The sequence below is a fragment of the Triticum aestivum genome, chromosome 4A (assembly GCF_018294505.1).
Source record: "Triticum aestivum cultivar Chinese Spring chromosome 4A, IWGSC CS RefSeq v2.1, whole genome shotgun sequence".
In the NCBI taxonomy this organism is placed as follows: Eukaryota; Viridiplantae; Streptophyta; class Magnoliopsida; order Poales; family Poaceae; genus Triticum; species Triticum aestivum.
Window position 1 is genome coordinate 5,978,674 of NC_057803.1, and position 25,728 is coordinate 6,004,401.

Below are 25,728 nucleotides of genomic sequence, written 5' to 3' on the forward strand. Positions count from 1 at the left end.
AGCTTGTTCAACAATAAGTGTCATAGATGAGGTGGTTAGCTCTCTTTGTTGCTTACCAGCAGACTAGAGATCAAATCCCAGTTCAAGCATTATTTTTGCCGAAAATCGGAAAGGCGCGTGGGGCCATAATTCCGACGTGGCAGTTATGTAATCTGCCACACGGTTGACATATACATACTTCGTTCCTTTATTACTCCCTCGGTAGTAAGTCTTTTTACATCAGTACTTTAGTCCGTGCTCACGACCTGGACCCTTTTTAGATATTAGGGAGTAATTTTATTAGGACAGTAAAATTTTACTTATTCCCAGCCCTCTCACGACCCGAGGGCCTCTTTGATTCGCACTTTTCGCCGGATTCTCAAAACACGGGAACAAGCAGAATGTAGGAGTAGAATATCATAATAGTTCAACTTTCTGCAGCCCCTTTGATTTTCGGTTTGTTACAAGGGGTAATAATAGTTCAACTTTCTGCGGCCAGAAAACACATACAATCATATTATTACCCCTACCTGATTTGAAGAAGAGTTTGATAGCACAGAAAAACAAAGGAATTCTATAAAAAAAGTTTGAGTGGATGAAAACTTTTCTCCAAAGTGTAGTACAAATGAATCTTATGGAAAAAATCCTAAGGATTCCAATCCTACAAATAAAATGACCATTACAGAAACCTCGCAAAAAAAAATGACCATTACAGGAAAAAATCGTAAGGCGCGTGGGGCCATAATTCCGACGTGGCAGTTATGTAATCTGCCACACGGTTGACATATACATACTTCGTTCCTTTATTACTCCCTCGGTAGTAAGTCTTTTTACATCAGTACTTTAGTCCGTGCTCACGACCTGGACCCTTTTTAGATATTAGGGAGTAATTTTATTAGGACAGTAAAATTTTACTTATTCCCAGCCCTCTCACGACCCGAGGGCCTCTTTGATTCGCACTTTTCGCCGGATTCTCAAAACACGGGAACAAGCAGAATGTAGGAGTAGAATATCATAATAGTTCAACTTTCTGCAGCCCCTTTGATTTTCGGTTTGTTACAAGGGGTAATAATAGTTCAACTTTCTGCGGCCAGAAAACACATACAATCATATTATTACCCCTACCTGATTTGAAGAAGAGTTTGATAGCACAGAAAAACAAAGGAATTCTATAAAAAAAAGTTTGAGTGGATGAAAACTTTTCTCCAAAGTGTAGTACAAATGAATCTTATGGAAAAAATCCTAAGGATTCCAATCCTACAAATAAAATGACCATTACAGAAACCTCGCAAAAAAAATGACCATTACAGGAAAAAATCATAAGGATCCAAATCCTGTAAAAATCCTATGAAATTCCTTTGGATCAAAGGAGCCCTGAACCTTTCTGGTTGTCCATTCTGTTGATTTGATAATTTATGTCTGTGCCCTCGAAGAAAAATTCGAGTCCTGTGATAAACTGGGCCAGACAACCTATTTTGGCCTCCTTTGGTTCACAAGGTAGGAAAATTATAGGAATGGAAGAGTTGTAGGAAATGAGATGACATGCATCTCAAATCTTATGAGTAGGAATAGTAAAGGAGATATCCTTTGTTTCACATCATAGAATTTTTTCCATTGAGTCTAGACTAATGTTTATTTTCCTATGAAATGTGGAGGATAGAAAGATTTTCTCAATAAAAATATGATTCCATTCCTACAAACCAAAGAGCTCTATAGGAATTTTTTCTATAAAAATCCTACCCTATGAAATTCCTACAAAATTCCTCCAAATCAAAGGAGGCCTTTATCTACCCGCAAAAAAAAACCATTTATCTAAGAGCGGTGCTATATGGACGATAGTTCATACCCTATATGTAGACGATGGTTGCGGTATGACCCTACGACATTTGGGCAAAGGAAGACCAGATCGTTGGATTTACTATCTTGCAAAAAACATAATGTGTGTAATATTTTCGTTTAACAAAAAGGGTCAAAACGTGATTTCGACTGCTCTGGCCACTAATACAAGAAAACCCCAACCTCGATCGACGCATGGTGCATCTGAGATCGCTCTATATAATTTTTGATCTCTTTTTCTCGCCTAGTCGTGTGTGCCGTCTCGACTCTCAAGTCACCGGTCTGAGAGGAGGCCGGCCAGATCGCACCACTGTCCTTGCGCGCCCACTGACCACCACAAGTCTGCGATGTCGACGCAATTCCAGGCTGACTGACCGGAGAAGAGACTTGACAACGAGATAGTAATTGGTTGCTATATCCAACCGGTCAGGTAAAATGTTAAACACTTTGATTGATACGGAAAACTTAACTATCTATCAACTAATCAACATGGATTTTCGGTTTGTTACAAGAGGTAATAATAGTTCAACTTTCTGCGGCCAAAAAACACATACAATCAAATTTTCTATCACAATGGGTTTTCATCGATTATATCTGATGTGCGCTATTATTCTATCTATACTTCAAGGCAATGTCGTATGGGCCATGATGATTGGTAAGAAAAAAAAGATGATCAAATTGTGTCTTCATTGTTGCAAAGGGTCATTCATAATCAATAGTGGATATTGTTTAGAGATGGTTGTTATTGAGATTTTTTCTTCTGAGTTTGGCGTGATAATCACCAATAATTTATTGAGTTGATCTATTACCTTTGTACAATTGCGCTAGTTCTTAATTACTATTTGTTACTTTAAATTTGATCTAAACATTGCTCTTGGATGCAGTTTAGTGTTATCGGTAACATTTATGTTGGTTCATGTCCATATTAAGGAGGCCCGTAGTGTTAGTTTCATGGGCCCCCGAAATCCTAGGACCAGCCCTGTAAGGCCTCATGGACATGTGACTCATTCACCATTACTAAAATAAACTCAAGGGAGGCATTATAGCTCCAAGACGTGTTTTGAGAGTTCTAGAGTCTACATGTTCGAATCGGGTCAGCAACTATATCACCCTTCGACACTCTCCTAACATAGGATTAAGCTGCACTACGCCAAGGCGACCAAACCTATTAAAAATATTGTTGTTGTGTTAGCTTTTGTGGATGTACGATGACCTTTGTTATAAGACCGTCATACGCACTCCCGTACTCATAACCTCAACCATGCTATTAAGGACAACCCCTAGTCAAAAATTGTTTCCGTAACAATAATAAAACCGATGCAAAAAAGAAATTCCATGGTTGAGAAGACAACTTTCTCTTTGTCATGTGGGTCATTGTAGCAAAATACTAGAATGATCATGGTTTTGGAACACCAATTTTCTAACACCTGGGGGAAAACATATTTGCAAGTTTTAAAAAACTATGAAAAAATCACGCACCACAGGTACTGCATGTAAATGTTTGTAAAATAAAACTACCATACGTGACCTAGTTGAATGAGAAAATGAGTGTTACAACATGAGTTTTAAAACTTAAATGTTTTTGTATTTTTTATGCATGTTACAAATGTTAATATCACATTACAAAATTGTAAATGCACAAGTTTCTAAATAATATCCATTTGCACGGTTGTTTTCATGATTTTTTAAAGTTCTAAAGCCAAAGGCAAGCCAACATCCGGCAACAAAACTTGCTAAAAATCGACAACTTCCATAGAGTTTGGCAAAGCAATTTAGTGGGAAAGAAATTGACAGCCAAATTTTGGATTTGCCCACACATTCGCAAGCAAAAAAATTGGCATCAAATCAAGCATGCACTAAGGTGTAAATGCACTTTCTTCTGCGAAATTTGCACAACGATGAAAAAACATCTTCTCACAATTTCTTCATAGATATTTACCCTTTTCAAGCATACAATTATACTACGTAGTACTACAAAAGGTGGGCGAATCAACCTGTGGTTGAGTTGGTTAGGTGGACCCTGGTATCCCCAACCCATCAGGGTTCAAATCCTGGTGTTCGCATTATTCCTGGATTTATTTCAGGATTTCCGGCGATACGCTTTCAGTGGGAGGAGACGTTTCCGTCGACGACGAGGCGCCTACGGTGACTTCGTAAATCTCGAGATGATATGCCGGCTCAGTCTCTCGGAGGTGCTCATAGGGGTAGGGTGTGCATGTGTGCGTTCATAGGGGTGAGTGTATGCGCGTGTATATGAGCGCTTGTGTCTCTACTGATGCTAAAAAAAAGTACTACAAAAGGTGGCATGACGATGTTGGCGGCGAGCTTTTGGCTCGTTTAAGTGCTTGTAGTCGTCTTACGGATCTGACTGTAATTTTTATTATTTCTTGTGTTCGTTGTATTGTCATGATTAGAAATAAATAAATCGAAAGTTTTTTTAAAAAAATTCGCAAAAACAAAGGTGAGTATACTCCGAGAAGCAACACCCACCGCGTTTTCCACGCCAAAGAAGCCTCCAATCGCCGTCCAGAAAATCAAATCAAAATCCATCCAGGATGGCAGATTACCGATCTCCTCCGAGCAGTCCACGTCACCGTCCCTCTCGACTTCACCACGGCCACTCTTCCGTGACTCCATTTCCCACCACCACCGCCGCCCACCCACCCACCCACCCGTCGTCGACTCGGCCCGTTCCATGGCCACCACCGCCTCCTCCTCCCCTCTCCCCTAGGCGAGACGGCCGGGCACCCGAGGCTCTCATCCGGGCGAGACCTCCGGACGGCCGCCATGGCCACCGCTCGCGCCTCCTCCCTCCTCCACGTGCGCGCTCAAATTCCCAGCGCCAGTCCTCTTCTCTTCGCGCGGCGCCTCCGCCTGCCGCGCAGCCGCCGCTCGGCTCCCTCCTCCCAGCAACGCCTCCGCCTCATCCCGCGCGAGCTACCAGCGGGCACGCCCCGTGCCGCGGCCGACCCCTCCGCCTCGACCGCCGTCGATGTGGCCCCCGCGGCGGAGGAGGGGGCCGGCGCGACCGTGCTGCTCGACGTCAGCGGCATGATGTGCGGCGGCTGCGCGGCGCGGGTGCGGTCGATCCTCGCCGCGGACGCGCGGGTGGAGAGCGCGGCGGTCAACCTCCTCGCCGAGTCGGCCGCCGTGCGGCTGCGGTCGCCGGCGCCGGGCGCCGGGGAGGAGCTGGCGGAGAGGCTGACGGCGTGCGGGTTCCCGTCCGCGGAGCGGCGAGGGGGCGCGACCGCGGGGGCAGCGGAGAGCGCGCTCAAGTGGAGGGAGATGGCCGCCCGGAAGTCGGAGCTCCTCACCCGGAGCCGTGGGCGCGTCGCCTTTGCGTGGACGCTCGTCGCGCTCTGCTGCGGCTCGCACGCGTCCCATCTCCTCCACTCGATCGGCATCCACATCGGCCATGGTGAGTTTAAATTATTATAAACCACTAGAGCGTGATCTCAAGCTGTGAACGGGAAAAAACCAAGTTCAATTGGCTGCATATTTTATTGTGTTCTTATTATATGACCGGGTTGTGCACGACGCAGGAACATTTTTGGATGTGTTGCATAACTCGTATGTGAAATGTGGCATCGCTGTGGTGGCGCTGTTTGGGCCTGGAAGAGGTATACTTGGCTCCAATATCATCTTCAAAATCTAATGCATCAGTTTACTTGTTGTTTACACGCTAAAATAAGTGTCGTGGTGTTAGTTTTATGTTTCCACATGGATAGTGATTGGTACATGCATTACAACATATAAAATCAGTTCATAGGAATGATAGAAAACTCAGTATTCACCAGGTAGAGTGTCTGACGTATCGACACAAGATGTTTGAACTTTGGCTCCACATTTAGTCATCGTTAGTACAATATTGGTTTTCAGTCCATGAGCTTTTGCTTGATATATGGCAGTCTCTTAAGAGACATTTGTTAAATTCCTCCTACGAAACAGAGACATAATGACAGAGTCAGAGGGATTGTGGATTCTTTATTCTAGAGTTAAGAAAATTGCATTTTAAGAACAAAATGCAAGTTGGAACTTAAACCGATTTCCAGCATGGTCTTGCACTGTGTTTTTCAGGTATTTTATTAATTCTTTCTCACTCTGTGTTAAATGTAACTCTTGCTCAGATATACTTTTCGATGGTCTAAGAGCGTTCAAGCAAGGCTCCCCCAACATGAATTCTCTTGTAGGATTCGGGTCTGCAGCTGCATTTGCTATTAGTGCAGTAAGTGAACTTATAGGGGATGGTTTTTTTAGACACACAAGAATACTGACAGTCTAACAGATTTTCTTGTATGAAGGTTTCCTTGCTGAACCCTGAATTGGCATGGAATTCAACCTTCTTCGATGAACCGGTGAGCAATCTTTCATGCATGAAAATAGCAAAGAAAAATATATTAATAAACTTGGAACTCCTATGTACTTGCTGCCACTGCTCTTGTGCCCTGGCACTGTATTATTGTCAATTAATAAAGTTGCTCTGCTTTTGAGTCTATTAACAAAATCAGTGTCAATGTCCAACATTTATTTGTTGGGCATATTTCTGTCTTCCACATTACTTCATTTGATTTGGCAGTTGATCAAACAACAGTTGAACTATGTTTTAAGAAAGTTTTGTTGAAGAAATTCATCTTGTAGCATGCAGGTCATGCTTCTTGGATTTGTACTTCTGGGACGATCTCTCGAGGAAAGTGCTAGGCTTAAGGCATCTAGCGATATGAATGAGCTCATTGTAAGTACATATCTACGCATTGTTTGAACACATACAACATTTCCTTTTTGCATTACTAGAAGCTAAAATAAGAAGGCTGATACTTTTATTAGTAAATCTGTATAAACTATTGAAAACATATTGATGGTTAGTGAAGTAACGTACACAATTTCTTGACCAATATAAGCAATATATTTACAACTCATTATGTCTCATATTATATGGCAGTCACTCTTGTCTCCTCAGTCGAGGCTAGTCGTTACGTCCTCAAGTGACGACCTTCCTTCAGATGGCATTTTGAATTCGGATGCAATAACAGTTGAAGTTCCTGTCAATGATGTCCGTGTTGGAGACTCAGTATTGGTTCTTCCAGGAGAAACTATCCCTGTAGATGTAAGGAGCCATGGTTTATTTTTTGTATTTTCTACTAGTATCTTACAATTATAGTGCAGTGATACAACATTTATGTGATTAAACATAAATGAAGTCTGAATCTGATGAGCCCCTGTATGGCCATTAAGGCATCTTACAAAGTAACATAAATGTGCTAAAAGACATTTGGAGGTGGCTCCTTTTTCTTTCCTGTATTAATTCTTCAGACTTCTAAGACACATACTTTGATGGGTATTGATTTGCTGACTTCAATGATGTTTCATGTATTGCTTACTCACATACTTTGATATCCTTACTATCTGTGAATTTCTATGCTATCTCTAACGAATTGTTTCGAGCAAAATTGTTACTCAATTAAAATATTTATTAGTATATATTTTAGGACGAGTCAAAATGTTTGAAGGGTGTTCTAGTTCCTTTTTTTTTGCGAGGGAACTAATAGTCATTAATATAGACACGATTGTCATCATTCTGTTTCACCTTCTGTACTTCCTTGTGCTTTCATAGAATTCTGATAGATCTAATGGTCCACTGGCACCTATTCGTACAGGGAAATGTCACTGGAGGATCAAGTTTTGTGGATGAATCAATGCTTACTGGAGAATCCTTGCCGGTAGCAAAAGAAAAAGGATGCCCTGTATTTTCTGGAACTGTTAATTGGGTATGTTCATGCACATAATAATTTCTGCCAGAAAGCATGGTATTTTTTTCCCATTCTGATCTTCACTCCCACTACATTGTGTTAATCAATTGTGATTTTATTACAACATTGATGATCTGTGTGTTGTATATATGTCGCTCATAGTCAATGTAGAAGTTAATTGAGAATTGGGACTAAAATTTCAATAAGCTCTTCACCCATTCTTATTATGTCCTGGTTGATCTCTTAAATTTTGTCAAGTCCATTCATTTGACTTTCTACAGGATGGACCTTTAAGGATCAAAGCCACAACCACTGGACCGTCGTCAACAATTGCTAAGATAATCCGCATGGTAGGTATACACCGCATAACTATTTTATTATTTTATACTAAAAGGGGAATATGTTTGTAATTTATTCACACTGTCCCTGAACAGGTTGAGGATGCACAAGCACATGAAGCTCCTGTACAAAGGCTCGCGGATGCGATTGCAGGGCCATTTGTGTATACTGTTATGACATTGTCTGCAGCAACCTTTTCTTTCTGGTATGCTCTGCTGTTCCTTCTCTTTTCTTTCTCAGAGAAAAGCATACAAAAAACTGCCGCAGCTATATAATTATTGCTTTAAACTCTTTCTATGTATCCCAAGGTACTTATTGGGCACACACCTATTTCCGGAGGTCCTTCTAAATGATATTTCTGGTCCTGATGGGGACTCATTGCTTTTGAGCTTGAAGCTTGCTGTGGATGTACTAGTAAGTAACCATGCTATTGTTTTCCTAAAGCCCCGCCTTTCAAAATCATGGAACAATTTTACATAGCCAGACTACAGTAACTCACTGATCATTCTTCATATCTATTGTGGATCATTGCACATGCAAAACATCCTGAAATCTCAATGTTGTTGTCCTGTTTGGAGGTGGTTGACCATTGAGCAGCTGTTTCACGTAGCTTACTCTTAATAACTGCCTCTTTTAGTGCTTCTTTGCGATACTTTTTATAATTTTCACCCTGCAGGTTGTTTCCTGTCCGTGTGCACTTGGATTAGCTACGCCTACAGCTATCTTAATAGGAACTTCCATGGGTAACTTCTTTGTCCAAGTGTCTGTAATTTTTTTCTAAATGTTTGATGAAACAATGAATCATACAATTTACACTGCATGAATGCAATTTAAGGTTCATCTGCACTGATGCCATTGACTAAACATTCCTCAATTCAGTACTTGTTTGTAGCAACTCTTATCTTACTTGATGTCTTTTATGAGTTTACAACGCCATGTGACGTTTTATCTGAAACCAGGCGCTAAAAGAGGGCTACTTATTAGAGGAGGTGATGTTTTGGAGCGTTTGGCTGGGATAGATGCAATTGTTCTGGATAAGGTATATGACTTCATTTATAATCTTTCTCGGACCAGAATTTCTGTATCTGTTTTATAAATAGTGCCTATATTGTGATTCTTAGACAGGGACGCTTACGAAAGGAAAACCAGTTGTTACTTCTATTGCTTCTTTAGCATATGACGAGATGGAGATTCTTCGTCTTGCTGCTGCAGTGGAGAGAACAGCATTGCATCCTATTGCGAATGCTATAACGAAGGAGGCTGAACTGTGCAAACTGGATATTCCAACGACAAGTGGGCAGCTTACACAGCCTGGCTTTGGCTGTTTAGCTGAAGTAGATGGGCGTTTGGTTGCAGTGGGTAATTTGGACTGGGTCCACGATCGTTTTGAAACCAAGGCGTCACCGACTGAACTGAGTGATCTTGGAAAGCGTCTAGAGTTTGTGCCTTCTAGTGAAGCATCATCTTCGAATCAGTCAAAATCAATTGCTTATATTGGTCGTGAAGGAGAAGGAATAATAGGTGCTATTGCTATCTCAGATGTTCTGCGTGATGATGCAAAATCAACTGTGGACAGGTATTTACTGGAGACATCTTTTGCATTGTAAATGTATTTTCCATGTGATATTAGTGCAAATATAACTCTCCTAACTGCCAGGAACATGTTCAGAAGTTATCATGTTGCCCCACTTGTCAAAATGTGTTAAACTTGGAAACCCATTTGATCTCTAATGTTATAAAATGGTTTCATCTCGCCAGAACCTCAAATGTTGCGGATGCTACTTTTTTGTTGTCATGCAAGTGATGTGTCTCTTGCAGTCATATCCCCATAATTCAAGCAGTGTGTAACAGTCATTCCTTTTCTGGTTAATCTACAGGCTACAGCAGGAAGGAATTGCAACCTATATATTGTCAGGAGACAGGAAAGAGGCAGTGGAAGGCATTGGGGAAACTGTTGGAATCAGGAGTGAAAACAGAAGGTCATCCCTCACCCCACAGGAAAAGGCAGGCATTATATCAACTTTGCAAGGGGAGGGGCATAGAGTTGCCATGGTAATTTATTGTCGTGTTTTATCTTTGATCTACTGTCAACAGCACATCCGATTGTCAATTCTGCATGGGCTCCCCAAATTAGTTGTAGTGAAAATGTTCCATTCATCTACTTTGCCAAATGAGATATCCAAGTGTTATGCATAGCTAAAAGGTTAAAGCGCGAGAGAATTCATCCTTTGCAGATAATATGACAGAAGTTTCAACTTGGTGGTTAACAAGGCTGTTTTGTATTCTTTTTACTGAAAGCATGTTGTTTATCTGCATGAGCTGCTAACAACAATGGGTCATTACTTGCCGTTACACAGGTTGGCGATGGAATAAACGATGCACCATCTTTGGCAGCTGCTGATGTCGGAATAGCTATGCGGACTCACTCGAAAGAGAATGCCGCCTCTGATGCAGCTTCAGTGGTTCTATTAGGGAACAGGCTTTCGCAGGTATAGTTCTTCCAACACTGATTTGTAGGAGACTAATTCAAGTGGCATAGTGCATTGATCGATGAGAACAATCTCTGGCACAGGTTGTAGATGCCCTATCCCTGTCTAAAGCAACCATGGCAAAAGTGCACCAGAACTTGGCCTGGGCGGTGGCATACAACATAGTGGCCATCCCCGTCGCGGCTGGAGCGCTACTGCCTCAATTCGATTTCGCCATGACACCCTCTCTTTCAGGTAATGTTTATCTGGTGAAGACAGTTGCCATGGTTGTTTTACGTCTCCTCAGTCACATTTGTATAATACTCCCTCCGTCCCATAATGTAACATCTGGTGACATCTGGTGATGTGGGTGTGGTGCAGGAGGACTGATGGCCCTGAGCTCCATCTTTGTCGTCAGCAATTCTTTGCTCCTGCAGCTGCATGGATCGTTTCAGAAGGCGGAAAGACCCGGACCGGATGACCTGAAGTCTAGACCGAAGTCTCAGATATTATAGGGTAGACACGATTATTTGCCGAGACACACGTTTGTACAGGATCATAGAGCGTGCCTCGACTGAACTGCTCCTAGTTTTGTACCACCGACCCAGCACATACGAGTCGATTCTTGCAACGGATGTTGTACAGCCCAACACATGCGTCCCTGATATGAACACACTGTTGGCAACACGTAACAAAAGATCATCGTCCATGCATTGCCTCGCCACCTTCTCGTCCGCCGCAAGGAACCAAAAAAATCTGCATTTTTTCTTTCTATTTTTATTCAACAAGAAAAAATAATGTCTCTAAAATAATAATAACTCATGCGTTTTTTCCGAAGAAAAATTATGTATGCGTGAAAACCCAAGAGAAGTTTTTTTTTTTTTTGAGAACTGAAAACGCAAGAGAAGTGTAGTTGACTAGTTGCACTGTCAGGCCATATTACGGGAATCAGCAGCCCATCTACACTCGGCCTTATATTCAACCACGGCCCAAGCAAACCGACGAGCGCCTCGCCTCCGAGAAAACGAACCGAGCGGAGAGCTTTGCTGTGCCTGTGCTAGCGCAGCGCTTTCGTTTAGTCCCACCTCGCGCAGCCAGAGCGCAAGGGAGGCGAAGGCGCGCTATATAAGCAGACCCAGGGCGACGGGGAGAAGCATACCTTTCTCGGCCTTTTGGCTAAGATCAAGTGTAGTATCTGTTCTTATCAGTTTAATATCTGATATGTGGGCCATGTGCCCACAACGATATTAAATTTATTTTTTATGGGGGAGGGCCCATCACAGCAGCTTGCTGCTGGGGTCCTCGCGTGTCGCCCAGGCGTTGCACTGCTGCCTGGGCCGGCGCACCCCTCCAGAGCATGTGGAAAATTTCTTCTGTCTGATTTGCTTTGGCTTTCTTCTTTAGAACAAATGAAAACTGAGCTGAGTTTCTCTCTATTAAACAGTAGAGCACTTTAACTGTACACTAGTTTTACTGCCATGTTTAAGTGGGTTTACTTGTCCTCTTAAAAAAAAAATCCAAATCCCTCTTTGCGAAAGCTGTTCAGACAATATGGAGAAAAGCTAAGTAAAGGTGGCCAAGAGCTCTGAAGATTAAACACACGGCACATCATGGCTGATCCTTCCCCTGGTTTACATCTTCGTTCAGCACTCGTTGGCGTTTCCCCGGAGCGCCACCTTGCCGCTCGTCCCCTTCTCCTCCTCCACTGCCCCCACGCCGGCCTCCGCCGACTCTGCCTGCTGCACGCGCGCCATCTTCCTCCCGCGCTTCCTCGCCTTCTCGGCCTCGGCCGCCTCGTGCTCCCTCGCCCACCGCCGGCCCACGGCGCAGGCAACCGCCAGCTCCACGGCCTGCACCAGGAACATGGCCAGCAGCAGCGCCCCCTCCAGGAGCACCAGCGCGACCTGCTCCCTCCGGTCCCGCGCCGACCCGAGCAGCGCGAGGCTGCGGTCGCGGCGGAGGAGCAGCGCGTAGGAGGCGAGCGCGGCGACCGCGAGGGCCGCGTGGGCGTGGCAGCAGAGGCGACGGCGGGCGAGGTGGGTGTACATGGACGCGAGCGCGGAGAGCAGCGTGGCGGCGTGCACGGAGACGAGCGCCCAGCCGAAGGGCGTGGGGCGGGGCCGGAGCAGCAGCGCCGGGCCGAGCGCGGCGGCGGCGAGGGCGAGCAGGGAGAGGTTGAGGAGCCACAGCAGCAGGTTGGGGAAGGAGCAGGCTGGAGCTGGAGCTGGGGCTCGACGCCATTGCACTTGCACCGAGCAGAGCTGGAGCTGTCTGTCGCGTACGTACTTGCTGGTGTTGCAACGTTGTTTGTTTGTTCTTGGTGATGTGTGTGCCGCGCGGTGAGGCTTAAATACCGAGCGCGCGGGACAGCGTGGTGACCGTTGAGTTGGGCGGAGTGAGCAACGGCTTAAAGTTGGCGCCGGGAGTGGAGCGGGAGCCCATGCATGGCCACCATGATTACCGCGCAACATCACAAAAGGATACTACTACTACTACTACTAGCTAGCTAGCTGAATAAACAGTAAAATTCCAAAATAATTTCTAAGGCAGTAAGAAACCTCAAACTTTTTGACATAAAAATGCGTGAATTTTTCAGGTGCTTGCAATTTCCCATGGCCATGATGGCATGATTGCCGCGCAACATCACCAAAAGATACTCCCATCCGCCCAGGAAGAAATGTTTTTGCCTAATAACAGCACCTGGCCTGGAGACTGAATGGAAATAAGAGTGAATACAAACAACCCAAGAAGGCGAAAATAAACTGACCAATGTTGCTTTTAAAATCAAGCTAATACAAAAACCATGAAAGTAAACTTCGCGCACGCGTCCACTTACATCCCTAGGCGTATCCATGCAACACCAACAAAAAACTTGGCAAGTTCACGGGGTCATCTAAGATCATACATAATCCATATTCACAGGCTGAACTAGCAAGTACTGGTAACCTAGTTTCTGAGGGTTAGATAGCGCAGTCATATATTCACATACTTTCAGGGTAGCAGTAACCTAAGCTAGGAACAAAAAACGGAGAGCACCCAGGACAGGAGGATGGGCCGTTGGAGTCGCAACTCTGCCGGTGCTTGGGCCACATCAGCAAGGAGCCTGCGATAAGATTAAACAAGGTCAAATCTCTTTTCCAGAATTTCAGTGATACCTTGATTTAGTTAGGTACATTTCAAATGAGTGACAGTATATGTTAGCGCCTACGCCACTAGCTATTCTGATGTCGACGGTCTGCAAACAGTTTCTGCCAGTCAATGGAAACAAATTCAATTTTGAAAATCAGCACATGTCTACAGGCTCTCCACCAATTCTAGATAAGGACCAGATCAACAGTCACCTCACAAAGATTCAGTACTTTAGATGTCGAAAACCAGAAAAGACATCAGTAAAGATTTCCAGTCGTGTTATAATTGAAATAACACGCCACAGCTACAACCAGGAAAGTATAGTGGGCACTAAGAATAAAGGCTTTCGATTACCTCAAGAGTCATAAACCCTAAAGCATGTATTGGATGTCAAAGGAAACAAATTCAGAAAGAAAGAGCACATGTCTACAGGCTCTCCAACCATCTAGATAAAGACCAATCAGGAGTTGTCTGACCAAAATCCAGTTGTTGGGTTGATAGAAAATTTACAGACAGAAAAGCAGAAGACATAGCTAGATATTTCCAATTGCTATAATCCAAGTAACATGCCACAGGTCAGAAAAAATATAGTGAGTTCGTGAGTCAACGCTCCAGAAGAATAAAGTTATTCAATTACCTTAAGAGTCGTAAACCCTGAGCATGTATTGGATGTCTTGCCTACACACAGGGCACAATGGTTCATCCATGAGTTCCACCCTTTTCGCGCAGTTGCAACAGCAGACAAGATGACCACAAGGAACAAAAGCTGCCCGCCTTCTTTTCCTTAAGCATATGACACATAGCTGCCCGTCACCCATTTCACCAGGCTCGTCGTCGCTGCCATTTTCTCCAGCATCATCTTCATTGTCAGCCTCGTGAAATCTTTCTTGAGCTTCTCTTGCCTCTCTGTGCCGTTTAACTCTCTCCCATAACCTGCATCATTACAAAAATCAAATTATCTGCAAAAACATGACTACAAAAAAGAAAATGGAACAGCTCCAAAAGAACCATATCAGGCTAATGTGAAGTATCTAGTTGTAATTATCCCCATAATAATCAAGGTTCAGTAAATAAAGCCTTTACCAATGGTGAAAACGCCACATTTGATAATTCACAGTAAGAAATATTCACCCAAATATTTTGTTCACCACCCTGTTCCATAAGTTACAAATGGTACCTGTAAATGGCATGGCCTAGTAAGCCAACTGACACGGTTCCAAGAGCAACAGTAACCCAGAAGAAGAATCTAGCACGTGAGGACATCTCGGCTTCCATCTCACCCTTGGTCAGATCAGACCTGAATCAAGGCAAAGTGTTACAGAAAACCACGGAACCAATAAGAATATGAAACCTATGGCTAAATAGCATCCTTACAAGAAATATGGGAGCTCTGGGCACGAGCTGATCTCAACACTTCGATTCTTTAATCGACATAAGCCTATTGCTGTAATCTCCTTTCCGATAGGAAGAATCTTTTCCTCATCCAATAACGCAATCTGTCATATAAATAAGCAAATAGCTATAAAAAGAAATCCACAAGGTGATTACTGCCTAGGAAAACATCTGTTTCAGCACACAAGCACAATAGCTTACCGGATAGCCATTGCCAACAATAGTCTGAAACAATGTGTAAGAATTTTGCTCAACTGGGATAAGCTTGTGATACACAGTTGTAAGAGGTAATGACTGATGAACAGCCCCATCAAACTTCACATGTACCATTTCCCCTGATTTCTCGGAAGCAGGATCGACAAGACCAAACGAAACCTTTCAAAAGGAAAAGTACAGTAAAATTGGAGGTAAAAATGATTACGGAAACAGCAAGTGAATCAACTATCAAGTGTAGATAGCATACCCATCGAGATGATGTTATAATTTGCTCTTTCAATGATTTAAAAAAGAGAGCATGTAGGTCAAAAGTCCATCCAAAGATGCCTCTCCATTCGCCGAACAAGCACTACAAAAGTATATAGAAGATCACATTACACCAGTTAGACATCTCTACAAGGAGAGCATAGTGGATACACGACGGTGCGTTTAAAGAGCAATGCAAAACCATAAGAAAAGTTTGGGGCACACAAGTGCTATTTTACTTTTCACTCATAGGGATATATCATGATAACAAATAAAAGAAAATACATGGAAACTAGAAAACTTCAAGATCCAGACCCTTGTGTGAATAACAACTAAAATGTATCGAGGAGAAACGTCACACAATAGTCAAAGGCATTGGGATATTCTAGAACTTGCATCTAAATCAGCCACTGGCAGGAGTCAACACTTCATTCCAAGACACTGTTTATACAAAGACCCATAAGAAATTCAGCAGTCAGTGCACAATCTTATTGGATGGAGCTGCATTTAAGCAAAGCTCAAAAGTCTATCAAGTTCACTGACCCAGGATGCAGTTTCCTAAGTTCATTTCATACTTTAGAACAATTTCCTATCATCCAACGAGAATGATATCATGACGCCCTGTAGTCACTTGCTAACTTCAAACCTCCATATTGGTTGCATCACACCACGTCCCATGCCACATTTCCTGAGCTTTTACAATGGTGCCCTCCTAGAGGCAAAAACCCACGAAAGCATAACAAGGTTACAGCCGCTTTGCAGCTTGAAGATCCTGTTAGCACCACTGGGTGTTGCAACGCTAATTAGATAGAGGTATGAAGTTAATCATTTAACTCCTGATGAAACAGAAGCTCAAACTGCAAGTGCTAATTCTCTACTTCTCCAAACTATCCTCTTGAGAAGGGAACCACAAGAGTTGATAAATTTTCCATCCTACTCCTAGAAATTACAAGGAAAGTATCCACAGGGTTAAAACGAAACAAAAAATTCACAGGCATCCCAATGTCCAAACTGCCTATATCTTGTGCTCAATCGAAACCTTAAAACAGTCACATATATCTTGGTCACCGATGAGAATTTAAGTACCACATAAACCTAAGCTGTCTATCTTCTGCTTAATCGGAGCCTCAAAACATTGACTCGAGGGTTTACATAAGATTAAAATCGACATCCTTGCCCAAGCAGCCGCATAAAAAGCCCGCCCTAACACGTAACCCTTGCTCTTAGGGAGTCGACACGAGAGGGGAATCCGGAAACTCACCGTCTGGGTGTGCCTGGTGACGACGCAGTGCTCGCGGGAGCCAGGGGGGATGAGGAACGTGCCCCCGGGCGGGGAGCGGACGAGGCCCCGCACGACGGCGAGGCGCGACTCGCCGTCGCCGAGCCCCGCGAGGAGGGAGTAGCGGAGGTCGGGGATCGCGAGGGCCGGCGCCTCGGCGATGAGGCGGAGCGCCCCGGATGCGGCGAGGTACTTGGCCAGGGACGCGGCCGCGAGCGCCGCCGTGCCGAGGCCGAGCACTGCCCCGTCCAGCGCGGCCGCGACGCGAGCGAGCGCCTCGATCGTCTCCCGGTCCCGCGCTGACATGGTGGCCGCCGGCGTCTGTGCGTGCGGCGAGGGGGGACGAGTCGGGGTTGGGTACGGTCCGGGCCGGAGATAGCTACAGTACTTTTTTTTTCTTTTCTCTCCGGTGTTTTTCTTAACACAAGGCCTGGTATAAACTCTTCGAGACGACTCGGGTGGATTTGCCTCCTCCCAAATCAAAAGGTTTTTTTTTAGAACCCCCGATCAAAAGGTTGTGGAGTAGGATAAAGTACGAATTTGCATCACCCCTATTAAAAATGATCTATCTGCGAATCAACTTGAGGTTGAGTTAGTTAGGTGAACAGTGATATCACCAACCCACCAGGGTTCAAATTCTGATGTTCGCATTATTCCTGGATTTATTTCAGGATTTTCGGCGATCCGCTTTCAGTGGGAGGAGACGTTTCCGTCGATGACGAGACGCCTACGATGACTTCGTAAATCTCAAGATGACATGCCGGCTCAGTCTCTCGGAGGGTCGGCCTGACGCGCGATCCTGCGTCCACCCGTTTGTACAATATAAATAACGGAATTTTTAATAAATATATAGCCTCACGGAACATATTAAATTTACATGAACAAAACCATATATCAGTCAGTAATACAGGGGAATCTTCTCATATAATATTTACTAAAGGCTAATATAACTAACCGGTATTATCAGGACAGATAACAAGTAGCAGAAGAAACAAACATGCAGTATGAGACATAAATTGTTATGGTAGATTGTTATATATATGGTGCATTAATGAAAAATCATCACATGGCTTTTGGCTGAGGGCTCCTTCTATCTTTTGGAGAACAAGCCATGGAAGTGGAGCATCACTAATACCTTGCAAACCCCCCCCCCCCCCCCTCCCAAAAAAAATCCTTGCAGTCGGCATGCTCATCAAACCTTCGTAAATCTCAAGATGACATGCCGGCTCAGTCTCTCGGAGGGTCGGCCTGGCGCGCGATGCTGCGTCCACCCGTTTGTACAATATAAATAACGAAATTTTTTATTAATATATGGCCTCACAGAACATATTAAATTTACATGAACAAAACCATATATCAGTCAGTAATACATGGGAATCTTCTCATATAATATTCGCTAAAGGCTAATATAACTAACCGGTATTATCAGGACAAATAACAAGTAGCAGAAGAAACAAACATGCAATATGAGACATAAATTGTTATGGTAGATTGTTATATATATGGTGCATTAATGAAAAATCATCACATGGCTTTTGGCTGAGGGCTCCTTCTGTCTTTTGGAGAACAAGCCATGGAAGTGGAGCATCACTAATACCTTGCAACCCCCCCCCCCCCCCCCCCCCACACACACACACACAAAAAAAAAAATCCTTGCAGTCGGCATGCTCACCAAACCTTTGAGTAGCAAAGTACGAGCAAAATAAGGAAAAAACAGCTGACAAACAAATGTGAGAATTATAGCGCCATAATTGCATCTTTTTTCTGACTTGCAAGGTTCTGATATATAGACATTGTATCATTTTAGTATATTTGCAGAATTGCAACACAAATACTCCTTCCGTCCCATAATATAAGAACGTTTTTGAAACTACATTAATGTCAAAAACGTTCTTATATTATGGGACAGAGGGAGTATATAATAAAGAAATAAACATATCATGTTATGAAATATGGATGGGAAACAACAATAGCACATTATGTGATGCGTCTGCAACTTTGATGTGAAAACTCACCAAGACTCCCTCTGTCGACGCTCAAACAGATGTATAGCCATGCTCTTCAAATTGAAATATTAGCAAAATAGTCGTTCTCTTGCAACAACTCAAGGGGAAAATGCATTTGATGTGGAACCTCATTGATACCTTGCAACAACTAAAGAGAAAAATGCATGCAAATCATCATGCTCTTCAAATTGAATTATTAGCAAAAATTAATAACAAAAAAACTAATGGGAGATCTGACAACTCTGGTTTTGTTTTTGGAAGGAACTCACACATTGTCGAGCTAGTCTATTCTCACAAATGAATGATAGAAGGATTAGAGAAAATATAGATGGCACAAACATTTGATAAACAATTGAAAGCAATAAACTGTAAACTGGATATAAGCATATATGCAATGGAAAATTCAGTTATGTTAATAGCATGCTCCATGATAAATTGGGAACATGTAAGTCGTAAAGACATGATACACCAGAGTCTGCGTAAACATGTTCACTTTGCTTATTGTCCATGTTCACTCACAAGGCTAGCTTCTATTGATTCATAGTCTGCATACGCATGGACAATATTACTTACCTAGCCAAATGGATAACAAAATACAAAGAGCTACCAGAAGACTATGAAGCCTCAACATCCATAGAAAACTCGGGTCAGCACAACACCATGTTGACACATAGCATCGATCTCAATTAAGTATGAAGTGTGCGGTCCAATGAGTGTTGAGGCTCGCGGCGGGTATCGTTATTTTCTGACATTCACAGATGATTTGAGCAGATATAGGTATATCTACTTGATGAAATATAAGTCTGAAATATTTAAAAAGTTCAAAGAATTTCAGAGTGAAGTGGAAATCATCGTAACAAGAAAATAAAGTTTCTACGATATGATCACGGAAATAAATATTTGAGTTACGAGTTTGGTCTTCATTTGAAGCAATGCGGAATAGTTTCTCAACTCATGCCACCTGAAACACCATAATGTAATGGTGTGTCAGAACGTCATAACCGTACTTTATTAGATATGGTGCAATTTATGATGTCTCTTACCGAATTACCACTATCATTTTGGGGTTATGCATTAAAGACAACTGCATTCACATTAAATAGGGCATCATCTAAATCCGTTGAGACGACATCATATGAACTGCGGTTTAGCAAGAAACATAAGCTGTCGTTTCTTAAAGTTTGGGGTTGTGATGCTTATGTGAAAAAGTTTCAACCTGATAAGCTCAAACCCCAATCCAAGAAGTGCGTCTTCATAGGATACCCAAAAGAAACTCTTGGTTACATCTTCTATCACAGATCCGAAGGCAAGATCTTTGTTGCTAAGAGTGGATCCTTTCTAAAGAAGGAGTTTTCTCTCGAAAGAAGTGAGTGAAAGGAAAGTAGAACTTGATGAAGTAATTGTACCTTCTCCCGAATTGGAAAGTAGTTCATCACAGAAATCAGTTACAGTGATGCCTACACCAATTAGTGAGGAAGTTAATGATGATGATCATGAAACTTCAGATCAAGTTACTACCGAACCTCGTAGGTCAACCAGAGTACGTTCCGCACCACAGTGGTACGGTAATTCTGTTCTGGAAGTCATGTTACTAGACCATGAGAAACCTACGAACTATGAGAAAGCGATGATGAGCCTAGGTTCCGCGAAATGGTTTAAGGCCATGAAATCTGAGATGGGATCCATGTATGAGAACAAAGTATGGACTTTGATTGACTTGCCCGTTGATCGATGAGTCATTCAGAATAAATTGATCTTCAAGAGGAAGACGGACGTTGATGGTAGTGTTACTATCTACAAAACTCGAATTGTCGCAAAAGGTTTTCGACAAGTGAAGGTGTTGACTACGATGAGATTTTCTCACTCGTATCGATGCTTAAAAGTCTGTCCGAATCATGTTAGCAGTTGCCGCATTTTCTGAAATCTGGCAAATGAATATCAAAACTACATTCCTTAATGCATTTATTAAAGAAGAGTTGTATATGATGCAACTAGAAGGTTTTGTCAATCCTAAAGGTACTAATAAAGCGTGCAAGCTCCAGCGATCCACTTATGGACTGGTGCAAGCCTCTCGGAGTTGGAATATGCGCTTTGATAGTGTGATCAGAGAATATAGTTTTATACAGACTTGCGGTAAAGCATGTATTTGCAAGAAAGTGAGTGGGAGCACTACAGCCTTTCTGATAATTATATGTGAGTGACATGTTGTTGATCGGAAATGATGTAGAATTTTCTGGAACGCATAAAGGAGTGTTTGAAAGGAGTTTTTCAAAGAAAGACCTCGGTGAATCTACTTACACATTGAGCATCAAGATCTATAGAGATATATCAAGACACTTGATAAGATTTTTCAACAAGTTCATACCTTGACAAGATTTTGAAGTAGTTCAAAATGGAACAGTCAAAGAAGGAGTTCTTGCCTGTGTTGCAAGGTGTGAAGTTGAGTAAAGACTCAAAAAAAACCCGACCACGACAGAAAATGGAAAGAGAATGAAAATTCATTCCCTATGCCTCAGTCATAGGTTCTATAAAGTATGCTATGCTGTGTACCAGTCCTATTATATACCTTAGCATGATTTTGGCAAGAGAATACAATAGTGATCTAGTAGTAGATCACTGGACAACGGTCAAAATTATTCTTAGAGTACTAAGGAAATATTTCTCGGTTATGGAGGTGATAAAAGAGTTCGTCGTAAAGAGTAACGTCGATGCAAGATTTTTACACCGATCTAGATGACTCTAAGTCTCGATCTAGATACATATTGAAAGTGGGAGCAATTAGCTAGAGTAGCTCCATGCAGAGTATTGTAGACATAGAAATTTGTGAAATACATACGGATCTGAATGTTGCAGACCCATAGACTAAACTTCTCTCATAAGAAAAACATGGTCACTCTTTGGGTGTTAATCACATAGCGATGTGAACTAGATTATTGACTCTAGTAAACCCTTTGGGTATTAGTCACATGAAGATGTGAACTAATCACATAAAGATGTGAACTATTGGTGTGAAATCACATGACGATGTGAACTAGATTATTGACTCTAGTGCAAGTGGGAGACTGAAGGAAACATGCCCTAGAGGCAATAATAAAGTTGTTATTTATATTTCCTTATATCATGATAAATGTTTATTATTCATGCTAGAATTGTATTAACCGGAAACTTGATACATGTGTGAATACATAGACAAACAAAGTGTCCCTAGTATGCCTCTACTTGACTAGCTCGTTAATCAAAAATGGGTAAGTTTCCTAGCCATGGACATGTGTTGACATTTGGTGAACGGCATCACATCATTAGAGAATGATGTGATGGACAAGACCCATCTGTTAGCTTAGCACTATGATTGTTTAGTTTGTTGCTATTGCTTTCTTCATGACTTATACATGTTCCTATGACTATGAGTTTACGCAACTTCTGAATACCGAAGGAACACTTAGGGTGCTATCAAACTTCACAACGTAACTGGGTGATTATAAAGATGCTCTATAGGTGTGTCCGATTTGTTTATTGAGTTGGCATAGATCGAGATTAGGATTTGTCACTCCGATTGTCGGAGAGGTATCTCTCGGCCCTCTCGATAATGCTCATCACTATAAGCGTTGCAAGCAATGTGACTAATGAGTTAGTTGCGGGATGATGCATTACGGAACGAGTAAAGAGACTTTCCGGTAACGAGATTGAACTAGGTATGATGATACCGACGATCGAATCTCGAGCAAGTAACATACCGATGACAAAGGGAACAATATATGTTATTGTGCGGTTTGACCGATAAAGATCTTCATAGAATATGTAGGAACCAATATGAGCATCCATGTTATGCTATTGGTTATTGACCGGAGATGAGTCTCGGTCATTTCTACATAGTTCTCGAACCCGTAGGGTCCACACGCTTAACGTTCGGTGACGATCGGTATTATGAGTTTATGTGTTTTGATGTACCGAAGGTTGTTCGGGGTCCTGGATATGATCACGGACATGACGAGGAGTCTCGAAATGGTCAGACATAAAGATCGATATATTGGATGACTATGTTTGGACATCGGAATGGTTCCGGGTGAGTTCGGGCATATACCGGAGTATCAGGAGGTTACCGGAACCCCCCGGGAAGTATATGGGCCTTATTGGGCCATAGTGGGAGAGAGGAGAAGGGAGCCTAGGAGGGGGCACCCCCCAAGCCCAATCTGAATTGGGTTGGGGGCCGGGCCCCCCCTTTCCTTCCCCCTCTCTCCCCCTTCCTTCCTCTCCTAATCCAACTAGGGAAGGGGGGAATCCTACTCCCGATGGGAGTAGGACTCCCTTGGGCGCGCCATAGAGGGCCGACCCCTCCCCCTCCTCCACTCCTTTATATACGGGGGAGGGGGCACCCCATAGACACACAAGTTGTCATTGTTTAGCCGCGTGCGGTGCCCCCTCCACCATAATCCACCTCGGTCATATCATTGCAATTCTTAGGTGAAGCATAATAGGGTTACAACCGCTTTGCAGCTCAAAGACCTTGCTACCACCGCTAGGTGTTGCAACGCTAATTAGATAGAGGTATGGAGTTAATCATTTAACTCCTGATGCAACAGAAGCTCAATTGCAAGTGCTAATTCTCTACTTCTCCAAACTATCCTCTTGATAAGGGAACCACAGAAGTTGATAAATTTGCCATGCTACTCCTAGAAATAAATTACAAGGAAAAGTATCCATAGATAATTGAAAGTATCAAAATTCTCCGGGAAAAAAAAGAAGCATGGTAGCACTTAAAACTAGGGTTAAAACGAAACAAAAAATTGACAGGCATCCCAATGTCCAAACCTGCCTACATCTTGTGCTTAATCGAAACCTAAAAAACAGTCAACATATATCTTGGTCAGCGATGAGAATTTAAGTACCACATAAACCTAAGCTGCCTATATCTTCTGCTCAATCGGTGCCTCAAAACATTGTCTCGAGGGTTTACAAAAGATTAAAATTGGCATCCTTGCCCAAGCAGCCGCATAAAAAGCCCGCCCTAACACGTAACCCTTGCTGCTCTTAGGGAGCCGACATGAGAGGGGAATCCGGGAACTCACCGTCTGGGTGTGCCTGGTGACGATGCAGTGCTCGCGGGGGCCAGGGGGATGAGGAACGTGCCCCCGGGTGGGGAGCATACGAGGCCCCGCACGACGGCGAGGCGCGACTCGCCGTTGCCGAGCCCCGCGAGGAGGGAGTAGCGGAGGTCGGGGATCGCGAGGGCCGGCGCCTCGGCGATGAGGCAGAGCGCCCCGGATGCGACAAGGTACTTGGCCAGGGACACGGCCGCGAGCGCCGCCGTGCCGAGGCCGAGCACCGCCCCGTCAAGCGCGGCCACGACGCGCGCGAGCGCCTTGATCGTCTCCCGGTCCCGCGCTGACATGGTGGCCGCCGGCAGTGCGCGAGGCGACCTTGCTGGCTTGGCTTATGGTCCTGTGCGTGCGGCGAGGGGGAACGAGTCGGGGTCAGGTACGGTCCGGGGCGGAGATAACTACAATGCGTTTTTTTCTTTTTCTTTCCGGTACCTTTTTAACACAAGCCTAAACTCTTTGAGACGACACGGGTGGATTTGCCAAATCAAAAAGTTGTGGAGTAGGATAAAAGTACGAATTTTCATCGCATCGCCCCGTTCAGATTTTTTTTTGTGTAAACAGCGTGGGCCTGGCAATATAGATCATTAATGGCGCACGATGTTGCGTCCGTTCGTTTTGTACAATATGAATGATAGTAGGACTTTTCATAAATATATGCCCTAACAAACATATTAAAATTTACATGAAGAAAACCATATATCAGTTAGTAATACATGGGAATCTCATACAATACTTGATAAAAACAAGGCTAATACAACTAACCGGCATTACCAGGACAGATAACAAGTAGCAAAAGACCCCTAAAGAAACAAGTAGCAGAAGAAACAAACATGTAGGGGCTGTTTGGTTTGAGACTAAAGTTGCCAAAGCTTGCCACACCTAAGGTTAGGCAAGTTTGACCAACTTAGTTGTGTGTTTGGTTCCAGCCACATCTTAGGCAAGCCACACTATGGTCCCACATTACATACACACAAAAAGTGTGGCAAGATTCCCTTAGGCTTGCCAACTTGTAACTCTCATTTTGAAGAACTAGGGGCTGTTTGGTTTGAGACTAAGGGGCTGTTTGGATTGTGACTATCTTTGTTATATTTTGTCACATGATTTTTACCACACTTGCCACACTTGTCTTACTTGAGTTGCTCAAATAGTTAGCCACACTTTGACTTGTCTAAGGGAATCTTGCCACAGTTTTTGTGTCTATGACATGTGGGGTTCATTGCTCATAAAAAATTCTTTGCCTCAAGTGTGGCTAGAACCAAACACCTATCTAACTTGGTCAAACTTGCCTAAGGTTAGGTGTGGCAAAGTGTGGCCATGTGTGGCTAGGAACCAAACAGCCCCTAAGTTTGCCAAATCTTTCCACACCTAAGGTTAGGCAAGTTTGACCAACTTAGGTATGTGTTTGGTTCAAGCCACATCTTAGGCAAGCCACACTATGGCCCCACATTACATACACACAAAAATTGTGGCAAGATTTTCTTAGGATTGCCAACTTGTGGCTCTCATTTTGAAGAACTAACCTTAGACAAGTTTGGCAACATTTGTATGGCAAAGTGTGGCACTCCTAGGCCTAGAACTAAATAGCCTCGTAATATGAGACATAAATTCCTGCAAAAAAATACGAGACATAAATTATTATGGTCGATTATTATATACTAGCACAAATGCCCGTGCGTTGCAACCGGAGAAAACAATACTCACACACCCACATCGAGTCATCTGTGTTGTCACTTCTCCTCTTCGTCATTATCATCCATGTTGACCACTTGCCCGCCTATTTCATCAAATATGATCAGTCTCAAGGCAGTGATCTTGGTCATCACAATCACCATGCCGATTTCTCGAGCCCCTACGTGCACCAGCTTGTAATTCCATGTGTGCTACAACTGCACATACATGTTCATGTGATTCAACACCAATCATGTCTTAATATACCAGGCGATGCATTTCTTTATTGAGAGCTCACAATGATAATTATTAATGCAAAATTAA

General features: G+C 43.2%; 3 protein-coding genes and 1 non-coding gene across 5 annotated transcripts; 2 read left to right on the forward strand and 2 right to left on the reverse strand.

The window, feature by feature from the left end:
* Positions 1-4,468: 4,468 nt before the first annotated feature.
* Positions 4,469-11,078, forward strand: LOC123084728 (copper-transporting ATPase PAA2, chloroplastic). Its single transcript, XM_044506221.1, has 17 exons — positions 4,469-5,233; positions 5,358-5,435; positions 5,943-6,040; positions 6,117-6,170; positions 6,461-6,547; positions 6,755-6,919; positions 7,470-7,580; positions 7,844-7,912; positions 7,997-8,106; positions 8,210-8,315; positions 8,578-8,644; positions 8,861-8,940; positions 9,023-9,477; positions 9,779-9,953; positions 10,259-10,390; positions 10,474-10,624; positions 10,751-11,078. Exons 1-17 carry the CDS (start codon positions 4,603-4,605, stop codon positions 10,882-10,884), a joined length of 2,703 nt encoding a protein of 900 aa, XP_044362156.1. The 5' UTR covers positions 4,469-4,602; the 3' UTR covers positions 10,885-11,078.
* Positions 11,079-11,524: 446 nt separating this feature from the next.
* On the forward strand, positions 11,525-11,720 carry LOC123088700 (U2 spliceosomal RNA). Its single transcript, XR_006442013.1, has one exon. It is a non-coding gene; the product is annotated as a U2 spliceosomal RNA (small nuclear RNA).
* Positions 11,721-11,910: 190 nt separating this feature from the next.
* On the reverse strand, positions 11,911-12,967 carry LOC123084730 (uncharacterized). The gene has a single exon (XM_044506224.1). The coding sequence runs from the start codon at positions 12,838-12,840 to the stop codon at positions 12,013-12,015; it is 828 nt and encodes a 275-aa protein (XP_044362159.1). The 5' UTR covers positions 12,841-12,967; the 3' UTR covers positions 11,911-12,012.
* Positions 12,968-13,127: 160 nt separating this feature from the next.
* LOC123084729 (E3 ubiquitin-protein ligase SPL2) lies at positions 13,128-23,975 on the reverse strand. 2 transcript variants are annotated; one of them, XM_044506223.1, is made up of 9 exons: positions 23,704-23,975; positions 18,647-18,785; positions 16,614-17,430; positions 15,354-15,455; positions 15,092-15,265; positions 14,873-14,994; positions 14,676-14,795; positions 14,136-14,431; positions 13,128-13,472 (listed from the first exon to the last, which is right to left on the reverse strand). In XM_044506223.1, exons 3-8 carry the CDS (start codon positions 16,935-16,937, stop codon positions 14,137-14,139), a joined length of 1,137 nt encoding a protein of 378 aa, XP_044362158.1. In that variant the 5' UTR covers positions 16,938-17,430; positions 18,647-18,785; positions 23,704-23,975; the 3' UTR covers positions 13,128-13,472; position 14,136. The 2 variants fall into 2 exon arrangements, with proteins under 2 accessions (XP_044362158.1, XP_044362157.1); XM_044506222.1 differs by lacking the exon at positions 23,704-23,975 and having other exon boundaries at positions 18,647-19,539.
* Between the last annotated feature and the right edge of the window lie 1,753 nt (positions 23,976-25,728).

Bases quoted from the DNA above. Each gene is read 5' to 3' on its own strand.
- LOC123084728 (XM_044506221.1), top strand. From the start codon at position 4,603: ATGGCCACCGCTCGCGCCTCCTCCCTCCTCCACGTGCGCGCTCAAATT. The intron at 8,941-9,022 runs GTATATGACTTC...TGTGATTCTTAG, and splicing joins ATGCAATTGTTCTGGATAAG to ACAGGGACGCTTACGAAAGG. The intron at 9,954-10,258 runs GTAATTTATTGT...GCCGTTACACAG, and splicing joins AGGGGCATAGAGTTGCCATG to GTTGGCGATGGAATAAACGA.
- LOC123084730 (XM_044506224.1), bottom strand. From the start codon at position 12,840: ATGTTGCGCGGTAATCATGGTGGCCATGCATGGGCTCCCGCTCCACTC.
- LOC123084729 (XM_044506223.1), bottom strand. From the start codon at position 16,937: ATGTCAGCGCGGGACCGGGAGACGATCGAGGCGCTCGCTCGCGTCGCG. The intron at 15,456-16,613 runs GTGAGTTTCCGG...ATACTTTTGTAG, and splicing joins TCACCAGGCACACCCAGACG to TGCTTGTTCGGCGAATGGAG. The intron at 14,995-15,091 runs GTAAGCTATTGT...TTTATATGACAG, and splicing joins TTGTTGGCAATGGCTATCCG to ATTGCGTTATTGGATGAGGA.